Below are 20218 nucleotides of genomic sequence, written 5' to 3'. Positions count from 1 at the left end.
GAACGGGGGATTGGGGGGGTGAGGGGGGAGAATTCCCTCCTGGAAACCCTACCTCCAGCTGTGTATATTCAGGGCATGCTGAGGATCAAGAAGGGCTAGATCCCCAGTGACTGCGTTTTGTACTTAGTGTCTGTCCACTTTCCTACTTCCACTGATGCTTTGACTCTTTCTGAATTAGGGATGGAGAATGGGGCACGTTGCCCCTTTGTGGCTGGAGATGATCCACTTATACAGGAAACCAAGCCCCTTCTCCAAATCTGGAGGGCTACCATGGGAGGTGGTAGCCAGTTTGACATTCTTCTCTCTACGTGTCTCCCCTATTTGGCTTGTCTGCAAAAATAGAATGAGACTCAGGTGACAGTTCTCCTGACCTGCTGTTTACTTTCTCCCCTTAGATCTGCACCTGTTCCTGGGAGCCCAGCTAGCTGGGATCTTCCAGATGGATTAGGGCTCTCAAGAGGAAGCATGGGGCTGGGTGTTGAGAGACCTGAGTTCTAGTCCTGACTGACACCAATCTGTTCTGTGGCCTTTTACCAATCATTTATTCATGCGTCAGATACTGGTGGCCACTAGGTGCTGGGCCTATGGATATGATGGTGACAAGTTGGACACGGTCTCTGCTCTGAGAGAATTCTCAGTCTAGTGAGAAATAAACAAACATCCTAGACAGAGGAAGACAGAATGCCTTTGGTGTATATAATAGGAGGGAGCCCCTAGCCCAGACAGAAGAAGGTTAGCTAGGGGCAGCTTCCTGCAGAGGCTTCCTTTTAAGGTGAGACTGGAAGGATGTGAGCCAGTGAGCCAGATGAATCAACCTTTCCTCATAAGTAAGATGCAAGAATTATAAAGATGAGCCTCGATTCCCTTTCAGGCTTAATCTAGACTCTTACGAGTGTTTGCAGGTGTCCACAACACCTAGTACACTGCTAGACACACAAAAAAGGCACTCAACAGATGCTCATGAACCGAAGGAACGTGAATGAAAAGGAATTTACAGGCTAAAGTGAAAGCACCTACAGATGACCAGTTTCCTTCCACTATTAGCTAAATTCATGATGGCAATGGAATTAGAACTCCTGTCCCTCTTGTACTTTCCCCACCCCCACTTCAATTTCCTTTGACTAGAATGTGGAGCCCCACTTAGGGGGCAAGTCATAGATGACTAAACACCCTAGAGAAAAGAGAACTCCCCTGTTCCAGCCAAGGTGCAGCCTGGTGGCCTGGAGCTGCAGAACAGGGCTTTAGTAACCAGTGGGCCTGGCGCTGTCTGTCCACAGCAGACAGGCAAGGGAGGTGGACAAACAGACATGGGATTCAGAAATGAGCTTAACTGCTGAAACTCAACTCTCAGATTCCTTGAAGGGACACCTGAATGCCTGATAGGGAATCAAATTACATCAGGTGACTGCTGCCAGCAGATCCCGGGAATTCCTGGGTCATGTGCTCCTTGATGTGCTGGGAACCTGGGCTGAGCTGTCTCAATCCTGCCTGCCCCAAAGTCCGGTCCTGGGAAGGGGTCTCTACCCCCATACCCACGCCCAATCAGTGCCTGAGGTCTGGAGGGCTCTGGGGATAAACATCTATTGGGCATACCGGGTGCTACACCTGGAAAACAATTAGGAACAAGTGTCTATCCCAGTCCTTACACATGTCACAATCTGTGTGTCTGGACTAGTAAAGGGGATATTAAAATGCGGCTCAGAATAAGGACTGCAGTGATGTGGTGATGTGTGGAGTGCAGGGTGCTGGCAGGAGGGCAGGTGAGGGACACAAAAGGTCAGGCTTTGGGGGTGAGGTGTGCAGTGGGGGTTAAAGCAGCTATTCTGAAAAAGAAATACTAAGATGAGTCTTGAGGGATGCCTAAGATTAGCTCCCTGCTCTCAGGAAGTTTACAGTTTAGTAAGGGAAATGACGTAAATACACAATTTACCATATAATCCAAGGCAGGAAGTGCAAAGGCTCTTAAGAGAAGGACGAAGTGCCATGAGGGGCTGACAAGATGGGTCTTATTCTGGCTCAGGGGTTCGAGGGGGAGCCTCACAGGAGGCCAACTGACTCTTCAAGGGAGGATGTGATTTGATAAACTGTGAGGAAAGGCCTTCAGGGATGGGGTGGGGGTAGGAGTGGGAGGTGGGAGCAAGGGGAGATGCCGGAGAGTGTGGTGGGGGTAGAGGAGGGAGTAGAGAAGGGGCAGCTGAGCATTCTCTGTATCTGAAGTGGGTAACTCTTCCTCTGGAATTTGCATTAGTATAGATGCCTGAGCCCCGCTTCCCTTTTGTCTGGGAAAAGGGCTACTGCAGGCTGGAGGGCTCCACTGACCACCTACTTCCAGCAGGAGACCTCACCCGTTATGTTCCTTTACCCCAGAACTCTGAAGCTGAGTTACAGCCCTCAGTCACCCCAGGTGGCGGACAATACAGACTTGAATATGCTGACCTTCCCCTCTCGGAGGTTGGTGGATCTGCCTGGATAGGAACCTGCACATTAGAAGTCGCCCTCCAAGACTGGGAGGTGGGAGTCAAAAGAGAGGGTTGTAAGTCTTTGGCAAATTGGGATTCCTGGCTCAATGCTACCCTCTTCTGACCAAACTAAGCCTAACAAGTTTTACGGGATGCCTAAAGCTGTAACCGCAAAGTTGGGGGCTGGCTGCTTAGGCAATTTGTTCCTTCAATGATCTGTTGGTTCATTCATTCATTCATTCATTCATTCATTCATTCATTCATTCATTCATTCATTCATTCATTCATTCAACAAATATGTACTGAGCAGCTACCATAATAGATATAATAACAAAGCTAACACGTATTGAGCCAGCTTTGGTTCTGAGCATCTTGGATATAGTGTCATGTCCCAGACCACCGACCCCTAGCTGGGAGTAACAGAACTGTGAAGCAAACCCTGCCAGTCCGATGTCACAGCTCATCCCTAAGGGTGGCATTGCCTTGTGATGCCCAAATGGGCCCAAGAAATACAAGATGAAACTAGTGAGCTGCTTACAATCTAAATTCTTAGGGGAATTTGGGAGCTATGGGGAATTTTGTGCTGCAAACACCAAACACAGTCCCCAAGCTCTTAATTACAAAGGGAAATTGAATGTCATTCATAGGACAGGACTTGGAGGGATGTGACCTAAGGAGACGGTAGCTCGTCTCCCAGAGCCAGGGAGCTTGCCCTGTCTCCCGTCTGGAGCAGCAGGGAGAGCATATATATAGATGGACAGAAGTCAGGAGTCCTGGGTTCCAGCTCCTTTTACCACCAACCTATACTGTGGTCATGGCTGAGGACTTTCTTTCTTGGGGGCAGTTTTCTCATCTACAAAAAGGGGTTTGGATAAATCAAGTATGAGTTCCGTTTCCATTCTGCTGTAAGTTATCTGCAATACCTAAGTAGGGAGAAATTAGAAATCTCAGTCACTCCCATTCTCTTGCTCACCTGCTAACTGATTCCCTCACTATAGGAGATTCAGGAGCCTCATTCCCTTTCCCACCCCCAGACGGGCATGACACTGCTTTGCCATGTTGACTATGACTATCTCTCATCTCTTGGCAGCAACCTGGATAAGAATGATTCTCTCTTATACAGCTAAGACATTGTGTGCTAGCCACTGTAGGAATGGATTCAATACTCACCACAACTCTCTGCAGTAGGTACTAACATGTGATTATCCCCATTGCACAGATGAGGGAACTGAGAGAAACTAAGTAATTGCCCGTGTAGAGTCATAAAGCTGGCAAGTGGTGGAGCCAGATTGGAGCCCAGACAATCTGGCTCTAGAAACAGTGCTCTTAGCCATCATGCTTTGGCGTAGAAAGGTTCCTCATTTGCCTGTCTCAAGTAGACTACGCTTCTCTATGTCATAGTTTACTCAACCTGCAATGGCCACCTTGTAGGCTAGCTGTGAGGCTGTCAGATTGACCGTTTCCTATAGTCTGCTTGGGGTTTTTGCAGGGCTCTGGGCCTCTTAAATCCTCTCCCCCAATTCTGGCAGAGACCCAAGTATATGGGGTTAACTATGACAGCAAGGGGCTAATCAGACTCCCTGAGCTGCAGCTGATCTGATTGGGAGAGAGGACAGTTAAGATGAGCTCAGAGCTGGACGTGGACAGGAAATTGCCGGACGCCAGAGCTCCACACTGCGGAGGGAACAGCCTGACTTGGGGAAGAAGAGCAAGGGCCTCTTAACTCCTCTCAGTGCGGGTTTTAATGCCAGAACAAGGGGTTCTGAGAGTCGGGAGGTAGGGTGGACGGACATTTGTGTACATTTAGTCTATGGCTTCTAGTCAGTGTGCTGGAAAGGGTATCCTTACCTCACTGTTAACGGCAAGACAAAAAGACGTTTCTCTTTCTGTGAGCCTCACTCCTATGTCCTTTTCTGTGTCTGAGGTTGTGTAACTCCCATTGCCGTGGGGTGTGGAAGTAGAGGGGCACCTGTGCTTAAGGCTGGGTAAACGTTTCATGGATTCATACACTGGGGACCTGGAGATGCCAAGTACTTTCCACCGACTAACCCCACGGTGTGGTTGCTCTATGTCATCTGAGATTCTTGATGGACTGAGGTGGGGTCTAAGTAAAGAAAAGCAATGCCCCATCTTTATAGGGGTCAACACTTCACATCTTCTATTGTACTGATCCCTCGCTGACCCTGTGAAGTTGGCACCTCAGGTTACATCCTGGGGTACAGAATCTCTTGATGTAGATGAGGCAGGGGGTACATGAGCTCAGAATGGAACTCAGAGGATGGGTTTGTATACCTGGCTCTGCCCGTTGCTGGCCGCGTGACTGAGGGCAGGTGATTTAGTCTCCCTAGCCTTCAGTTCTTAAATGACCAAAGGAGACCCTGAACAGGGAAGCTCCCTAGAGGCCGGGGGTTTATGGTGGTGGGTACTGTGGCTCAGGGCTCGGTACTTTGTACTCCATTTAAATGCTGCTCCTTTGAAGAGGCTGAATGTCATCTTCCTCCTGGCTCTGCCTCCACAGCTGCTATTCTGCACTCAGGGAGGTCCAGGGATGACCAGGTATGGGAGGGCACGGACAGCGTGTGCAGGAGAGAGAAGGGAGAAAGGTGTGCCCAGTGCCACCTCCCTGCCCCGGGCCTGGCTCCCACTGGCAACCTGAGCTCTCGGCCTCCCAAGCTGATCCTGGAATGTAAACCCCATGCAAAGCACATTCTTTCGCCAGGTCCCCAGCGCCTGGCCCTTTGTAAGGGAAGATGGGAGCTAGCCTTTCTCTTGGCTCTGAATGACACCAGCACAATCCGGTGCTGGGGGCTGTTAGCACAAGCCTGGATTAGTAGGCTGCTTGTCACCCACAGTTAATGAAAAACCTAATGCTGACCTATCATTCCTGTCAGAGCCCAAGGCAAAGGGAGAGGGGAGCCAATCCCCAAGCAGGGGGATTGAAATACTGCTGATTTCCTGGATCTGATCCTTGTACCAGCTACAGACCAGAGATGGGCTCAGAGGAAACGGGGACATTGTAAAGGTGACTCTCAAATTGGTGCTGTCTCTAAGCTTTTTGATTTCTGACTTTCATTCAATTCAGTTGTTTGCTACACGTTTATTCCATTCAGTTATTTGTTACGCATTTAGACCCTGCTCGCCTAGCACTGTGTGTTCTGGGCCTACAAGGATCAATGATATCGTCATGGTCCTAAGAAGTCCCTAGAATGTTTTGTCTGTATGGGGATGAGGTGGGGAGACCGTGGCATTCACCAGGTACACAAGGGAGCGGGTATTCCAGGCAGAGAGGCCAGGCTGTGCTGGACAGGGAGGTGGACAGCAGTGGGAACTACTGCCTCCCAATGGGCCCCCACAGGGCACACTAGGCAGAGGGAAGAGGGAAGGCTGGAAGGGTGGGGCCCTTGTGGAGGGCCATGGAGGCCAGACAGAGGCTGGGAATCAGCTGGGGGAGCAGAGGAAGTGTGTCTGAACTCTGGGACAATGCAGTCAGATTTGTAGGTGAGCAAGATTCTGAAAGGGCAGGAGGAATCTAGCAGCCATGTGGAGGAAGGGCTGGAGGAGAGCAGAACTGCAGTCGGGAGACTGTGAAGTTGTCCTCTGCCAGACGATGAGGGTCTAAGCGAAGGCAGTGGCCATGGGACTAGAGCAGAGGCCGGTGTGAGAGGTGCATGAGCGCGAAGAGTGAAGACGAGGAAGTCGTTTCCCAGCCAGGGTCCAGCTGGCTTCCCAGAGGTGGTGGCAACACAGGACGGGGGAATACGACAGCTGTAAGCGCAGGTGGGGACACTGCTCATGGGGTGTGGAGCCTGGGAGAGGGGTTTGTAAGTCACTATTCCCTTATAAAGGTTTGTTTTTAAGAATGTCAATTGCTAAACTGAGATTAGGACTAAGGCCCGCTGTCTGTTGAATGAGAGGTTGGGTGCCCCAAAGTCCTCCTTTTTGTCTACCTGATAAGGAAGGCGGGTGGGCCACTTCCTGGAGACAGTGAACTGGGCCTGAGGGGTCCCTACGCCTGTGGGAACGGGCTGGGTTAGTCATGGTTCCTGGGTCTCAGTTTCTTCCTCTGTAAGATGGGGTTGGAAAAGGCCAACCACACCCACCTCCTGTGTAGGAGGTGGGCTAGAAAGCCCATGAAAAATGCAAGATATTATTCAAAAGAAATTCTGGAGGAAAGGCGGCAATGGAAGGAAGGGACTTGTGTACTCTGTGGTCCCAAATCCCCCTTGTACTGACTGCTCAGCAGATGGCCCTCCTCCAGAGAAGGCCTGGAAACCTTGGCCTGCATGTTTTTCTTAGGATTCCAACCACACCTGGGGTTACTTCTAATCTTAGATGGTGCCTTGGTGATTTCACTTAGTACTTTATTCCTCAGAAGAGGAACGCCAAATAGTCCATGTTCCAAGGGTACAAATCTGGTGATGATGCTCTTCCATGTAAAATCCTGAATTTGCTCCCAATTTCCCATATGGATGAAGCCCAGACTCCTTAGCAGGGCATGTAAGGCCACTGCTGATCTGCACGCCTGCACTTTCTGCCCCATCTCCTTAGAATCTCTACCATGTGCATGCTGTCCCCCAGTAAACCAAACCCTTTTCCCCATTAGGCTTGAGAACCCTCCACTCTCTTTCAACAGCAGCAAAAGTAACAATGTAGCTACTCACCTAATGTATGTGAATCATTTTGCATAGAGTAGGTAGCTTTTAAACTCATAGTGAGGCCTTATTTTGCCCAGCTGACAAATATAAGGAAACTGAGACTCAGAGGTTAACAACCTATCCAAGATCAATTAGCACATGACAATCATGATTCAACCCATCTCTTTTGCCTCAAAGCCTGGAGTTATCCTCCTCTGCCGGGCTGGTCTCCATCTTTTTTCAAAGCGCAGTTTGAGATTTATTTTCTGGAACTCTGCTCTGACACCATCAGTTCATCTGGGCTCCCTGTAGAAACCATGGGTAAGGCGCCTCTGGGTTGTACTCGCAAAGGCTGACACTATCTCATCAAAGAGTAACTGCAGATTTAGTCCCCTGTCTCTCTCCCAAGATTGCAGCTGCGGGAGGGTGGGAATCAAGTACTGAGCCAGGCACATGATAAGCGTTCAGGGTTAAACAATGCTTTGGAATAGCCAATGGAATGAAAACGCTAGAAGGGAACTTTCCTGGGATGCAAGTTTAGGAATTGTCTATGCTCATTCATGTTAGGGAGCCCTTCCCAATCTTTCCTTGCGAATCCTCATACTCATTCCTTGGGACACAAAGTCTCCATCCTTCCAGGTTTGACATTTGGAATGCCTTACTTAGTACAGTGCAGCTGATTTCCTTGACTTTCTTAGGTGCTATTTCATTTGAGGCAATGCAGTGTGACTGTTATAAGTTTTACGATCAGACCTGGCACTTATGAGCTTGTGACCTTGGACAACTTACATAACCTCTTTGAGCCTTAGTTTTCTCATCTGCGAAAGGGGATGATACAACATATCTCTTATTGCTAATCTGAGGATGAAGCAGGTGCTCCACCACTTTGTGTGATGGCATCGTTGTGGCTCTGATTTTACAAATTGGGAAATGAAGACAAAAAAGGTGCGGGACCTTCCCAGAGAGGACAGTGACAGGAAAGTCTGTGTGGGGAGGGGAGTGAGGCCCAGAGCCAGACCATCGACCCCAGATGGAGCTGTCTCCACGGCACCATGAGGTTTGTCACTGACATTCCCTATTTCCCTGGCTCCTCAGTGAGGCACCCCCAAAGGCTTCCCAGAATGGACCTCCAAGAGGTGACTACTTAGCAGATACCAGCTTTGGCCCTGAGTAGCCCTCATGGTTCCAGTGGTTAATCCCTCATTCTCACAAAACAAAGAACATTTTAGGGTTGGCCGTACTCCTAAGGTTCTGACCATTGTAAAATGCCTCAGTCCCATCCACGGATCTGGTACCATTTTGTGCACATGGAACACCCCCGCCCCCGCCCCAACACACATGCAAGGCTTAGCTTCTTCTAGGAAAGGGTGGGGGGGGGGGCTCTGTTTGTAAACACCTTTCTTGTGAAGGGCAGCGGGGTAGTGCAGAAATGGAAGCGAAATGGGGAGTCCGGACCAGGGCTAGGTTGTGGAACAGCTTCCACTAACGTGCTGTTCCATCCTCATAGTATCTGCAGCTCTTCCAGCCCCATTTTCTAGCAGTTACTGCAGGGGACTGAACTGAAATAGGGGTGTCCAGGATCAATGGAAAAGGCCTCTCTGCAGTCAGCTCACCAGGGGGCACCCGTGGCCACAGGATACCTTTAGCTTGGTGGGAAAGCAAGGCTGGGCCAGCAGGTGGCAGTGCCCTTCTGGGGTCCAAGGAGGGAAAAGGCCAGATACCAGAAAAAGGGAGAAAAACCCCTATCCCTTAAAGAACCGTTGTCCATGAAGGTTCCGTAGAGGAGTCACCTCCAGAAGGTTCCCTCTGACCCCTCAGGTCCGGACAGGCTTCCTCCTCTGTTTCTGCCTTGTAAAAAAAGAATCATATCATTGCATAGTGTTATGTGACTCCCCCAGAACCTCTCCTGGGCAGGTCTTTTTTTATGTTTGTATCCCCGGTGCTAGCACAGCTTTTCAAACTCAATGGGAATCAGAAAGATGTCCTATACAAGCTAAAAGGAAGCACTTTCTTCAAGTTTTTAAATCAGTATACAATTTCCTTTCTACTTTGGGTCAGAAGTGAGCTTAAGCTGAATCAATTGAGGCTAGACATGAGAAGGAGGAACCTGATGAAGCCAGTTACTGAACGCAATCTTTCCTTAACATATACATGGAGTTTCAATGCTTATGAGAAGGAAACTACGCTGTTTTACTAGGAGTGAAGGGATTGGTTTGAAAGTGGAACCTCCTCAGAGGGAACAACCAAGAATAATGTAGGTAAGGGCCGGCCTGGTGGCTCAGGCGGTTGGAGCTCCGTGCTCCTGACTCTGAGGGCTGCCGGTTCGGTTCCCACATGGGCCAGTGAGCTCTCAACCACAAGGTTGCCGGTTCAACTCCTTGAGTCCCGCAAGGGATGGTGGGCTCCGCCCTCTGCAACTAAGATTGAACACAGCACCTTGAGCTGACCTGCCGCTGAGCTCCCGGATGGCTCAGTTGGTTGGAGTGCGTCCTCTCAACCGCAAGGTTGCCAGTTCAATTCTTCTAGTCCCATGGTGGATGGTGGGCAGCACCCCCTGCAACTGGGATTGAACACGGCACCTTGACCTGAGCTGCCGCTGGGCTCCCGGATGGCTCAGTTGGTTGGAGCGCATCCTCTCAACCACAAGGTTGCCGGTTTGACTCCCGCAACGGATGGTGGGCTGTGCCCCCTGCAACTAGCAACGGCAACTGGACCTGGAGCTGAACTGCGCCCTCCACAACTAAGACCGAAAGGACAACAACTTGAAGCTGAACGACACCCTCCACAACTAAGATTGAAAGGACAACAACTTGACTTGGAAAAAGTCCTGGAAGTACACACTGTTCCCCAATAAAAGTCCTGTTCCCCTTCCCCCCCAAAAAAGAATAATATAGGTAGTCATTTGGGGCCCTATTTTGCCTGAGAACTGTCAGAGAAACTATTTCATGGCATCCCCTCTACCCACCAAGTCACACGTCCATCCCGTCCCGCACCAGGGCACTAGAGAAGATAGGAATATAGATTTTAATAATTGTGCTGCTGTTGTTAACCGGAGTGCAATTAACCCATCCTTTGTGGATTTTGATGCCACAGTGTAAATGAGAAGATTTCACACAGAAACACTCTGGGGCTACTGGTGACAAAGAGGCCAGGCCTCTGGTGGGGAGGGGCGGCAAAAGGAGAAACAGAGTGAGGAGAGAAATGGGAAGCAGAGCCTGGGCTGGGAGTCTGCTCCTTCCCCAGCATCACATTCCCATCAAGGACCCTGGAGAGGCATGGGTCCTTCCTGGCCAAGGCTGCTCACCTGGGCCAGTCCAGGGCTTCTTTTACAACTCAGCGGCCTCTAGCTCTAAGGCCAATTCTTGCTGAGTAGATGAGGGCCAGGGCCAAATGGGGAAGGGATGTAGACCAAGGGAGAGAAGAGGCGCTTGGGACCCCCTGCCACCCTTCTCCATGTTTCATCCTGAGAGACCCTCAAACTAGTTGTGAGCTGGGAAGAGAGTGGCAGCAGCTCATCCTCTGGGTCAGAACTGCCCTAACTCCTACCCTGAAGATGGGGAGAGGTAGGACTCACAGAGGGGGAGGTAGCAGATACTCCTGTGCCTTTTTCTGCCTGAGCAGTAAGTGAGAACGCTCCCTAGAGGTCAGCTGAGCTCTGAGCAGGGGCTGGTGGAGTCATCCGGACTTCTTACAGTTTCCTAGGATTGGTAGGGTTAGGATGTGAAGGGAGGTCACTTAGAGCCCCAGGGCCTAGACTGGCTGCTGACAGGAGCTGGCATCTGGGAAGTAGCCCAAACTACTTTGACAAGCCCATTTCTCTTATCAAGAGTTGAGTGACCGGGCCAGGGCAAAGGCGCTGGGCCAGGGGACAGCTAGGAGTCAGAGACACACAGAGCTTCCACTGCATCGCTCAGACCCTGGTTGACGCCCCCCACAGCCAAGAGGCAGTTCTTGATGACAATACTGGAGCAGGCGCAGCGGGGCGTGGGCATGGCTGGGAGGGCCTCCCACTTGTTCTTCCCTGGGTGGAACGCCTCTGCCGTCTCCAGGACAGTTGGTTGGTTCCCTGAAAGCGCCAAGGGAACCGAACCTTACGAAGGAGTCCAGCCACCCATCAGCTTCCCGCAGTCACCCCACTTCCCTCCCTCTCGCAAGCAGAAGCTTAGCAACCTCAATTCCTCAGCGGCAGAACTGCTCTTTTCCTATCTTGGGCCAGTAGCTTTGGTCAAACAGCCAAATTGCCCCTCCTACCTCTTGTCTTTTCATCTCTTCACCGAGTAAACTTTCTTTCTCCATCCCCTGCTTTTACCAGAAGTTTCTAGACACCACTACTGCCTCCCTCCTGCCTTTTACTAAAAAGTGGTCCACGTGGTCTAGTTTACGTTGTGCTTCTTCATGTGTGGGTGGAGTCTGTCCGCACTGAGCAAACTCTGGGTACCTGGAAGCCTGCTGCTCATATATCTCTCCCTTGGTGATGTTGGGGTCCCACCTTCAAAATACCACTAATCTCTGGGAGGAGTAATTCAGCAAATCCTGAATTCAGCAGACTAACGTATTTGATTAGATTGCTTTCCTATTCCATGAGAGAGCTGGGTACCCAGGGATAAATGATGGTCAGAGAGAGAAGACCATGGCCAGTCCCTGCCACACTTTTGTCCCCATCATTCCTGGTGAGGGCCCCAGGGATCTGTGCTACATGGTTATTAGTATGTCCTTTATGCTCTCTGGGCCTCAGTGTCCCCTGTGTAAGAGGACAGAAAGACTACGTCGGGGGCCCATATGTGGATATGTGAAGTCCAGGCTGGGAGGAAGGGAATGTTTTGACTTCTTTGGAATAAAGCAGGCGGTGTACAAGGAGCCAGCACCTTCTGCTGATTGTGCAGAGTGCCAAGGACTCAGCGAGCACCAGAACCACAGTACCACCCTGGAAGCTGCATCCTTACCAAGTCCTCCGGCCACTATGACCCGTCCACTCAGAGAACCAGCCACAAAATCTGCCCGCCGCTTCTTGAGGAAGAAGGAACGGTCCATCTTCAGCCAGCCCCCTATAGGCCATAGATGACAGCAGGATATACAGAGAGAATTAGATGTTAAGCCCCCGCCCACCCTTTGCACTCAGGACACACACAGTGCCTCCTGCTGTTTGACACTGTCCGTGGCCTTCACCCTCTCCCATGCTGGCTGCAGTCCAAGGAACCATATGATACCCTAGAATGAATTGCCTGTTCTACCTCTGTTCTCACAGGCTCTAGGCTGGGGAGGAACTAAAGGCAGTGAGCATAGGGGTCAGGATCCTCTGTTTCTCCATGAGTCAAGGCCGGAAAAAGCCTCCCTCACCTGGCCCACCTGGATATTATAAGAAGAGAAATAGCTGGAAAACGCTTTGATAAAAACAACCAATCAATCAAAGGGAATCCTGAATAGATGAAAGAATTTGATCCCAAGAGCAGCCCTGAATGGAGAGGGGTGTTCAGACTTCCGCAAGGCTCACTGAGCTGTGTCAGTGGCCCTGGGAGGATGGCATGGATGTAAGGTGCGGGACTCAGCCAGAGGGAGACGGGCAGCCAGGGGCTGGCGCCCAGCTCACCCTGTTCCATGTCAAACATGTCCATCGTCCGGAGGAACTTGGGCTGCCGGTAGAGCCGACCCTGCCGCAGGCCTCCCAAGCTGTACAAGTGGTCGTCCAGGGTCACGAAGCTGGAGAAGGCCCGCTTACAGGGAATATTGGGGAACTTGGTCCAGGTGCGAGTCTCGATGTCAAAGACCTCGAAGGCGTTGACCGCATACTTGGACTGCCGTCCCCCTGGAGACCAGAGCAGGGTGGGGGTGGGGCAGAAGAGTAAGTCCCTGACAGCAGGGGCTGGGTTTCCCCTTCTGTTACCTGATCAGACAGAAAGCTCCCTAAGGGGTGGGGCAATAATGTGCTTACCCCCCGATGTCCAGGAGGTGCTCAGCACACAGGTACTGCTTCCCCTGGGAACTGCCCCAAGGGAAGGAAGGAGGGATGGTCCTTACCCAGAACATAGATCTTGGAACCGCGGAGGAAGGAGGTGGCAGCATATCTCGGGGTGGGCATGGGTGCAAGCGACACCCACATGTCCTTGAGCATGTCGTAGTGTTGAAGGTGGTTGTGCGGACGGAGGTCCAGGCCCATCCCGCCTGCTGCGTACACTCGGTAATCTAAAGAGAAATGCCACATGCAACCTCTGGCTCAGCCCACAGACATGATGAGACAGGCCCAACACTACTCATCACCTCCCATGGCCAGGTTCTGTTAACCCCTTGAACTCCAGCACTGAAGCCAGGCCAGGTTCCCAACACTGCTCTGCCAGAGTGAGCCATATACATGTCAGTGGGGCTGGGGTCGATGGCACCATTTCAAAGTCCCTGCTATAGTTGAGCCTGAGTCTCCTTGAAGCCATGTCAGGCCTGCATGCCTTAGCCATCCTTGGTGTCCAGTCCTGGGCTTATCCCAAAACACGAAGCCTCGCGCAGGGGTAAATTGCAGTGGCTGCTACACCTAGACAACCCTTGGCGGGTCTTGTCCCCTCCATTTTCTTCCTTGCTGGGCAGCTAGAGGTGATGCAAAAGAGGAGTGGTATTTCTCTGATACTCTCCAGTAGTGGCCTGGCCCAGGCACTCCCATGTTGGAACTTTCTAGACCTAGTAGAAACCTTTGACAATGAGGTCAGCCCTGCTGTCATTGCCCTTATGGGACATTGGACTGTTGCTGGTTCTTTTTCTGCTACCCCCATGGGGTAAAGCCATGCTCCTTCATTCACTAGGAAGCTTGTGGGCTCCAGGAGGCACCCTGCACTAAATGGGATAGGGCCACTCACAATACCGTACTGGCCCTTTTAAGAAACCCTGCCCGGGCAGTGAGCTGAGCACTCTGAGAAGAGCAGCGGTATTCTCTCATGCCCTACTGCTCTTGGATGTACATGGCTTTCCAAGGCATCCATGTTTCTCCCTGGGCCTCACCTCAGAACCTCCTGTAGACTGTCAGGGACCGAGCTCCCGCCTCCAGGAACCTCTTTTTCCAAGGGACCCACCCCTGTCTCCCAGTAGCCAGTCCTCATCACTTCTGGCTCTAAGAGGCCTTTGTTGTTTAAGAGTATTTCAAGTATGAGTACTATTTCCTTACTTTCCAATCTTACTGAAAAAAAGGGGGGCGGAAATCCCAACCCTAGGCTGAGGCCGGGAGATGGGCCCTGCTAATGAATTTACCTTACACAAGCTCCACCTCTCCCATCCCCAAGACACTAAAACACTTCCAGTTGGGAATCCTCCAGTCCCCTCTACTCATCCTTTCAGATTCACCTGGATATCCCTGAACCGCATGGTTGGGCTGAGAATACTGGTTCAGCCTTCCCCAAGGTTTCTGCATCACTCTAGTCACCATATGTTACTGAAATAATCTTTGTTTCTTCCAATAGATTGCTAAATCCTTGAGAATTTGTTAATCTGTGGCCCCAACATCTGGTAAAAGGCCTGATGCAGGCATGTAAATGCTTATTAAAGTAGTTAATGAACCCATTCAATGCCATAATTAAGAGCGTAGACATGAACACTTACTGTGTAACCTTGGGCAAGTTATTTAACCTCTCTGGGCCTCTCACTTCTTCTCTTTAAAATGAGGATAATAATCGCATTTACCTCATCAGACAGTTTGTGAGGATCAAAGGGGTTAATAGATCTAAAACACCTATGGCAAGGACTCAATAAATGTTAGTTCTTAATCTTTTAGCACCATTTATTGAGGCTGGGGATAACGGACTACTCTTTCCCCCTCTATTTTCCCACGGGCCTCCATGCCTTCCATCCTTACCAGGTGTTTGTGGAGGCCCCACTGGCCATTCTGCCCTCAGGGATTCTAGGCTAGTTTCTCTCTGGTCACCTTCATTGCTCAGACCTGAGTTCCTGAAAGCAGAGACTAGATCTCCCGCCTCTTTCCTTCCTCCCTGGGAACTAGACCTGTGCCAGGGACAGAACAGGTGCTCAGGAGATACCAGTGCTCTACAGTAGATCCAGCAGGCAGCTGGATGATTTTGCAAGAGAAGGAAGGAAAGCTGCATCCTACTAAGCCTGTCTGAATTTGGGGTCTCCTTAATTCCTGTTGGACCATTTCCTATAAACCCCTTTGCGTTTTAACAAGAGAACTTTCAGAGTCTCCCCTCCCCCCTCCACCCCCAATCTATGCTCTGGGTTGTTCCAGGCCAGAAGAGAAGGAAAGTAGGGACTTGGAGAAAGTGAAATGAGAATCATAAAACCACGTGGTCAGCATACGCATGGCCTGAGAACTCAGTGAACCTGGGTGAAATGCTGCAGGAGCACCACCCTCAGGAATATCCTGGTCTCCACTCCTCAGTACCTCAGAGATTAGGAGGCAGAGGGGAAGACTGAGGGTGGGGACAGGGCCCTGGAATCAGGTCCCACAGCCCCCTCAGTGGGGCCTGGTGATTGGACAAGGATGGAGAGAACATTCCCAGGACCCTGAATATGTGTCTGGAGGTGGTGGCATGTGCAAGTCAGGTTTCAAGGGATGAGGTGTTGTGGGTGGGATGCTCCATCATTCTGCTGAATGAAGGGGTCTGCAGAGCCATTGCGCTGGCTCCCCTTTGGCCCAGTCTGCTCAATTTGTTGGGAGGAGCCTGGTGGAGTGGAGCTCTGGTATGGTAGAGAGTGACCAGACTTCATTTGCAGTCTCAGTTTTCCCATCTGAGGCCAGCAGGTCTCTCGTTTTAGTGTCTATTGCAAGGATCAAATGGGATCAGGAATGGGATAGTGGGCCCCCAATTCAGTGCTGTCTCCCATCTCTTTCCCAGCGCCTGCCCCCTCCCCCGCCCTTCTCTCTGCGCGCCCTCAGCCCTGGCCCCACTCGCCTTTGGCCGTGACCGAAATGCCCATAGCGGCCTCACGCAGCACACTCCTCTTCTTCCACTTCCCCTCATCGATGTTGTACATCTCCACGACCTTCAGCGGCAGCTGATTGGTGCCCACACCCCCAATCACCATGATCCTCTTCCCCAGGGCGGTGACGGCCACCCCGGCCCGGGCTGTGGGCAGCGAGGGCAGGGCGGTCCACTGGTCAGCCTCGGGAGAGTAGACCTCAAAGCAGTCCATGGGGACTCCGTTGTCATCACATCCCCCGATGGCATAGACCTGCCCCCCGCTCTCCAGCAGGGAGCAGTAGACCCGGCAGCTGGGCAGCGGCGCCAGGCGCTTCCACTGGAAGTCCTTGACGTTGGGCACCTCCATGGCAGCCCCGGGAGCCCCGCCTGCCGCGCCCCAGCGCACGCGGAGCGCCAGGCCGCTGGGGGAGGTGCAAGCCGTGGGGTGGTGGGGAAGGCTCCGGCTACTCCACGCCCCCTCGCGCCACCTACATGTCCCTCTAGTGCGCCCGCTCCCGCACGACCCCGGCAAGGGCCTCGACGCGGGCCAGCGCTTCACGGTCCCTCAAGACTCAGCGGTCCCGCGGCGTCCACGCCAGGCCCTGCGGGAGGAACGCGGCGGATCAAGGGTGCTCGGGCCACGAGCCCTCACCTCCTGGCGCTGGCAGTCGCGCGGGCTCCCGGCCCCTCGCCAACTTTAAAGGGAAGACACGGCAGTCCAGGGCGCTACCACGCGGAGGCATCACGCCCTGTACCGCTTTGTCCCTCACCCCTCCCAGCCTGCTGGTTGGAAACATGCTGGGGGCGCGGGGTGCGCGGCGGGCAGAGGCTTGGATTCCGGGTGCCTGGCTGCCCCCCCACTAAGCCTTTCGGCGGCCATCCCTCCTACTCCCCAGCCCCTTCCCCCTTCCTGTAGTCTCCCGCCGCCGCCTCCGTGCCACTTACCCAGCCAGGCCGAGCAGCGCCGCGCGAGGCGCAGACAGCGCATCACCAGTGAGCCGGGAGCCCCCGCCCGGCGGCTTAGGGAGCGGGGGACAGGCGCTCTGTCCTACCCAGTCCGCACACCGCTGTCAGATATATGCAGAGGAGGAGAATAAATGAACAGCAGGAAGGAGAATCCGGGCTGCTGCGGGGGAGGAGGCCAGCCAGCCAGCTCCACGCATCCCTACCCGCCTATGCCGCCACACCTGTGCGGGAATCCGCGTGCGCCCGGCGGAGGAGCAGCCACGACCTCTTTACATAAGCCCAGGCTGAGCCAGACCCGCGGGGGAGAAAGGGGCCGGCAGAGACGCTCACCTTGTCTGCAGGGTCAAGGAGAGCAGGGGCACGAGAGCCAAGTACCCAGATGATGGGACCAGACTCCCTCCAGTGTGGGGGTGGGCGGTTTGTGAATGTTTGTTTTGGATGAGGAGGCGGAGAGTCCAATTACCCAGTTTATCTACAGTACACAGACACAGTTCCCGACAGGCTGGCTCCACAGTCAGCTTTGCTTTGGGGGAGCTATTATCAAATGGTTTAACCTAATAGAAATAAGTGATGTGGGTGTGACCCATGCACACCTCCCTCAGGTGCATCCGAACAACGTATACACCGACCTGCATACAGAAGCATAACTTACATATCCCCTGCCCCCCATAGGCATATCCACGGAGAAACTGACAAACGCACTGATAGGCAGACAGACGCACACCCCGAAACACCAACATACACACACACGTAGGCTGTCTCTCCTTCGCCCCCTTCTTCACACACCTTGGGAAGGGGAAACCTAATTATCCAATCTTGTCCCTCAGCACCAACCCACAGGGTTTACCAAATAATTCTTTGAAGCTACTTTCTAATAGCCTTTTCAGAACAGTAGTCCCCAGTAACAAAGCGGCCATGACACCAGTGGCTACCAGGTCTGGTGGACTGCAAGGCCGATGGGGTCCTCCTCATACTTGAATATAGCCAAGTCTTGAAACGCTCAGTCTTGAGAGTCTGACAGACCTGGGTTTGAATTCTGGCTCTGAAATTACTTAATGGATCTGAGCATTAGTTTCCTTCTGTTACTTTAATTAACCTTTTTTATTTTGAGATAAATTGTATATTCGCACGAGTTGTAAGAAATAATGCCCTTCACTCAGTTTCTCTCTATGGTAACATCTTGCACAGGATATGGAAATTGATCAGTGAAGATACAGGACATTTCCATCACCACAAGTATTCTTCATGTTGCCCTTTATATCCACACCTACTTTTCTCTCCCATCCTTTTCTCTCCAACTTCTGGCAACCACTACACTGTTCTCCATTTCCATAATTTTTTCATTTCAAGAATATTATATAAATAGAATTGTACAGTATGTAACCTTTTGGGATTGACTTTTCCTCCCCCAGCATAATTCTGTGGAGATTCATTCAAGTTGTTGCCTGTACCAATAGTTTATTCCTTTTTATTGCTGGGTAGCATTCCACAGTATAGATACATCCTTGTAGATTTTTTAAAAAAATAAATTTTATTGGGGAATATTGGGGGACAGTGTGTTTCTGCAGGGCTCATCAGCTCCAAGTCATTGTCCTTCAATCTAGTTGTGGAGGGTGCAGCTCAGCAAACTCTCAACAACAGGGTTGCCGGTTCAATTCCCACATGGGCCAGTGAGCTACGCCCTCCACAACTAGATTGAAGACAACAAGCTGCTGCTGAGCTTCCAGAAGGTCAGCTGGATGGCTCAGTTGGTTACAGCGCGAGCTCTCATCAACAAGTTGCCAGTTCAATTCCCGCATGGGATGGTGGGCTGTGCCCCCGGCAACCAAGATTGAAAATAGCGATTGGACTTGGAGCTGAGCTGCACCCTCCACAACTCGATTGAAGGACAATGACTTGGAACTTGCTGTATCTCAGAAGCAGAACTTTGCAAATATTATCTCATTTAGTCTTCATAAAAATCTATGGGGCGGCCAGATGGCTCAGTTGGTTATGAACACTGCTGTCTAACCACAGCCCGCGCAGCTCAGCTCCAAGCTCATGCTGTTGTTTTCCATCTAGTTGTGGAGGGCACAGCTCACTGGCCCATGTGGGAATCAAACTGGCGACCCTGGTGTTATGAGCACTGAGCTCTAACCAACTGAGCCATCTGGCCACCCCATAGATTTTTATGAAGACTAAATGAGATAATATTTGCAAAGTTCTGCTTCTGAGATACAGCAAGTTCCTGGTACATCTATCAATATTATTACTACTTCAACTACTGTCAACAAAACCGAGAAAAATGAAAACCGAGAACAAGCATAAGCATTTTGCCCCTTACTTAGAAATGACTTCCTGGAAGAAACAGGAGTCACGATTCAAAATAGGCCCACCTTAATAATATCTTGAGTCCTTGGCTTAGAAATTCCACTGTTTTTAAGTTTGAATTCTCTGTACTTACAGAGTAAGCACCTCTAGAATCTTCACAGAGGAAGGTTGCTTTTTGTTTTCTCTATTCAATAAGAACTCATAAATTCCAAAAGAGTGTGGTCTGAATTAAGTTTCACAGGAAACACCAAACGTTGCTCCTTTCCCTGGGCATCACAATCTGCCCACAGGAGTAAGGAACAAACCCTAAACTTGAACCGCGTTCACAAAATCAGGAAGCTTGAAAGCCATGGACCTTCCTCAAAGAGGCTTGTTGCGGTTGTCTTCAGCCTATTTTGCCCACTGAGCCTCCTACCAAAGCAGTGAGGTAAGGCTGCTTGTGCCCCCACCCACCTCTGCTGGAGCAGCTTTACTAGCAGGTGTAGAGTCCCATACTTTATGTTCGTATAACTCATTGAGTTAAACTAAGCCCTTTCACATCCATTTTCTCATAATCTTAAAACAGCCCTGGAAAGGTTGCCAGGACAGGTATCAGTATCTACTTTTTACAGGTGGGGAACTTGAGACAATGAAATGAAGTACTGACTTACGATCATGTGAGCTGTTCAGAGTAGGTCTAGTTAGTGACTTCCACACATAATGCTCTTTCAGTTTATCACGATTAAATCCCAAATGAAAGACTTGTGCATTATTAAGGATATCAAGCTTTTCCATTCTCACCTGGCTACTGGCTTTTGGTTCAATTACAGTGAAGGAAGGAGCCCAGACCCCAAAGTGTTCCCATTGCCACACTGCCTGTGCCGGGCAGTACCGCTGGGAAAGGAGTGGAATCCAGTCCCAGAATAGGCCCCTTTCCCACCTAATGCTGATGTTCCTCAAGCACCACCCTCCACCAGGA

General features: G+C 51.2%; 1 protein-coding gene across 7 annotated transcripts; it reads right to left on the bottom strand.

Moving 5' to 3' along the window:
- Positions 1-6: 6 nt before the first annotated feature.
- KLHDC8A (kelch domain containing 8A) lies at positions 7-17404 on the bottom strand. Of its 7 annotated transcripts, none has more exons than XM_074321985.2 (7): positions 17281-17404; positions 16930-17051; positions 15976-16586; positions 13109-13273; positions 12681-12974; positions 12037-12138; positions 10099-11159 (listed from the first exon to the last, which is right to left on the bottom strand). In XM_074321985.2, exons 3-7 carry the CDS (start codon positions 16349-16351, stop codon positions 10966-10968), a joined length of 1131 nt encoding a protein of 376 aa, XP_074178086.2. In that variant the 5' UTR covers positions 16352-16586; positions 16930-17051; positions 17281-17404; the 3' UTR covers positions 10099-10965. The 7 variants fall into 7 exon arrangements, with proteins under 7 accessions (XP_074178089.2, XP_074178090.2, XP_074178086.2 ...); XM_074321986.2 differs by lacking the exon at positions 17281-17404 and adding an exon at positions 17172-17237; XM_074321988.2 differs by lacking the exons at positions 10099-11159; positions 17281-17404 and adding an exon at positions 7-8937 and having other exon boundaries at positions 16930-17254.
- Positions 17405-20218: the final 2814 nt, after the last annotated feature.

This window comes from Rhinolophus sinicus, chromosome 11 (genome assembly GCF_057876585.1).
Source record: "Rhinolophus sinicus isolate RSI-liver-muscle chromosome 11, RSI-T2T, whole genome shotgun sequence".
In the NCBI taxonomy this organism is placed as follows: Eukaryota; Metazoa; Chordata; class Mammalia; order Chiroptera; family Rhinolophidae; genus Rhinolophus; species Rhinolophus sinicus.
The sequence above is the reverse complement of the archived record's forward strand: the minus strand, read 5'-3'. Positions and strand labels throughout refer to the sequence as shown.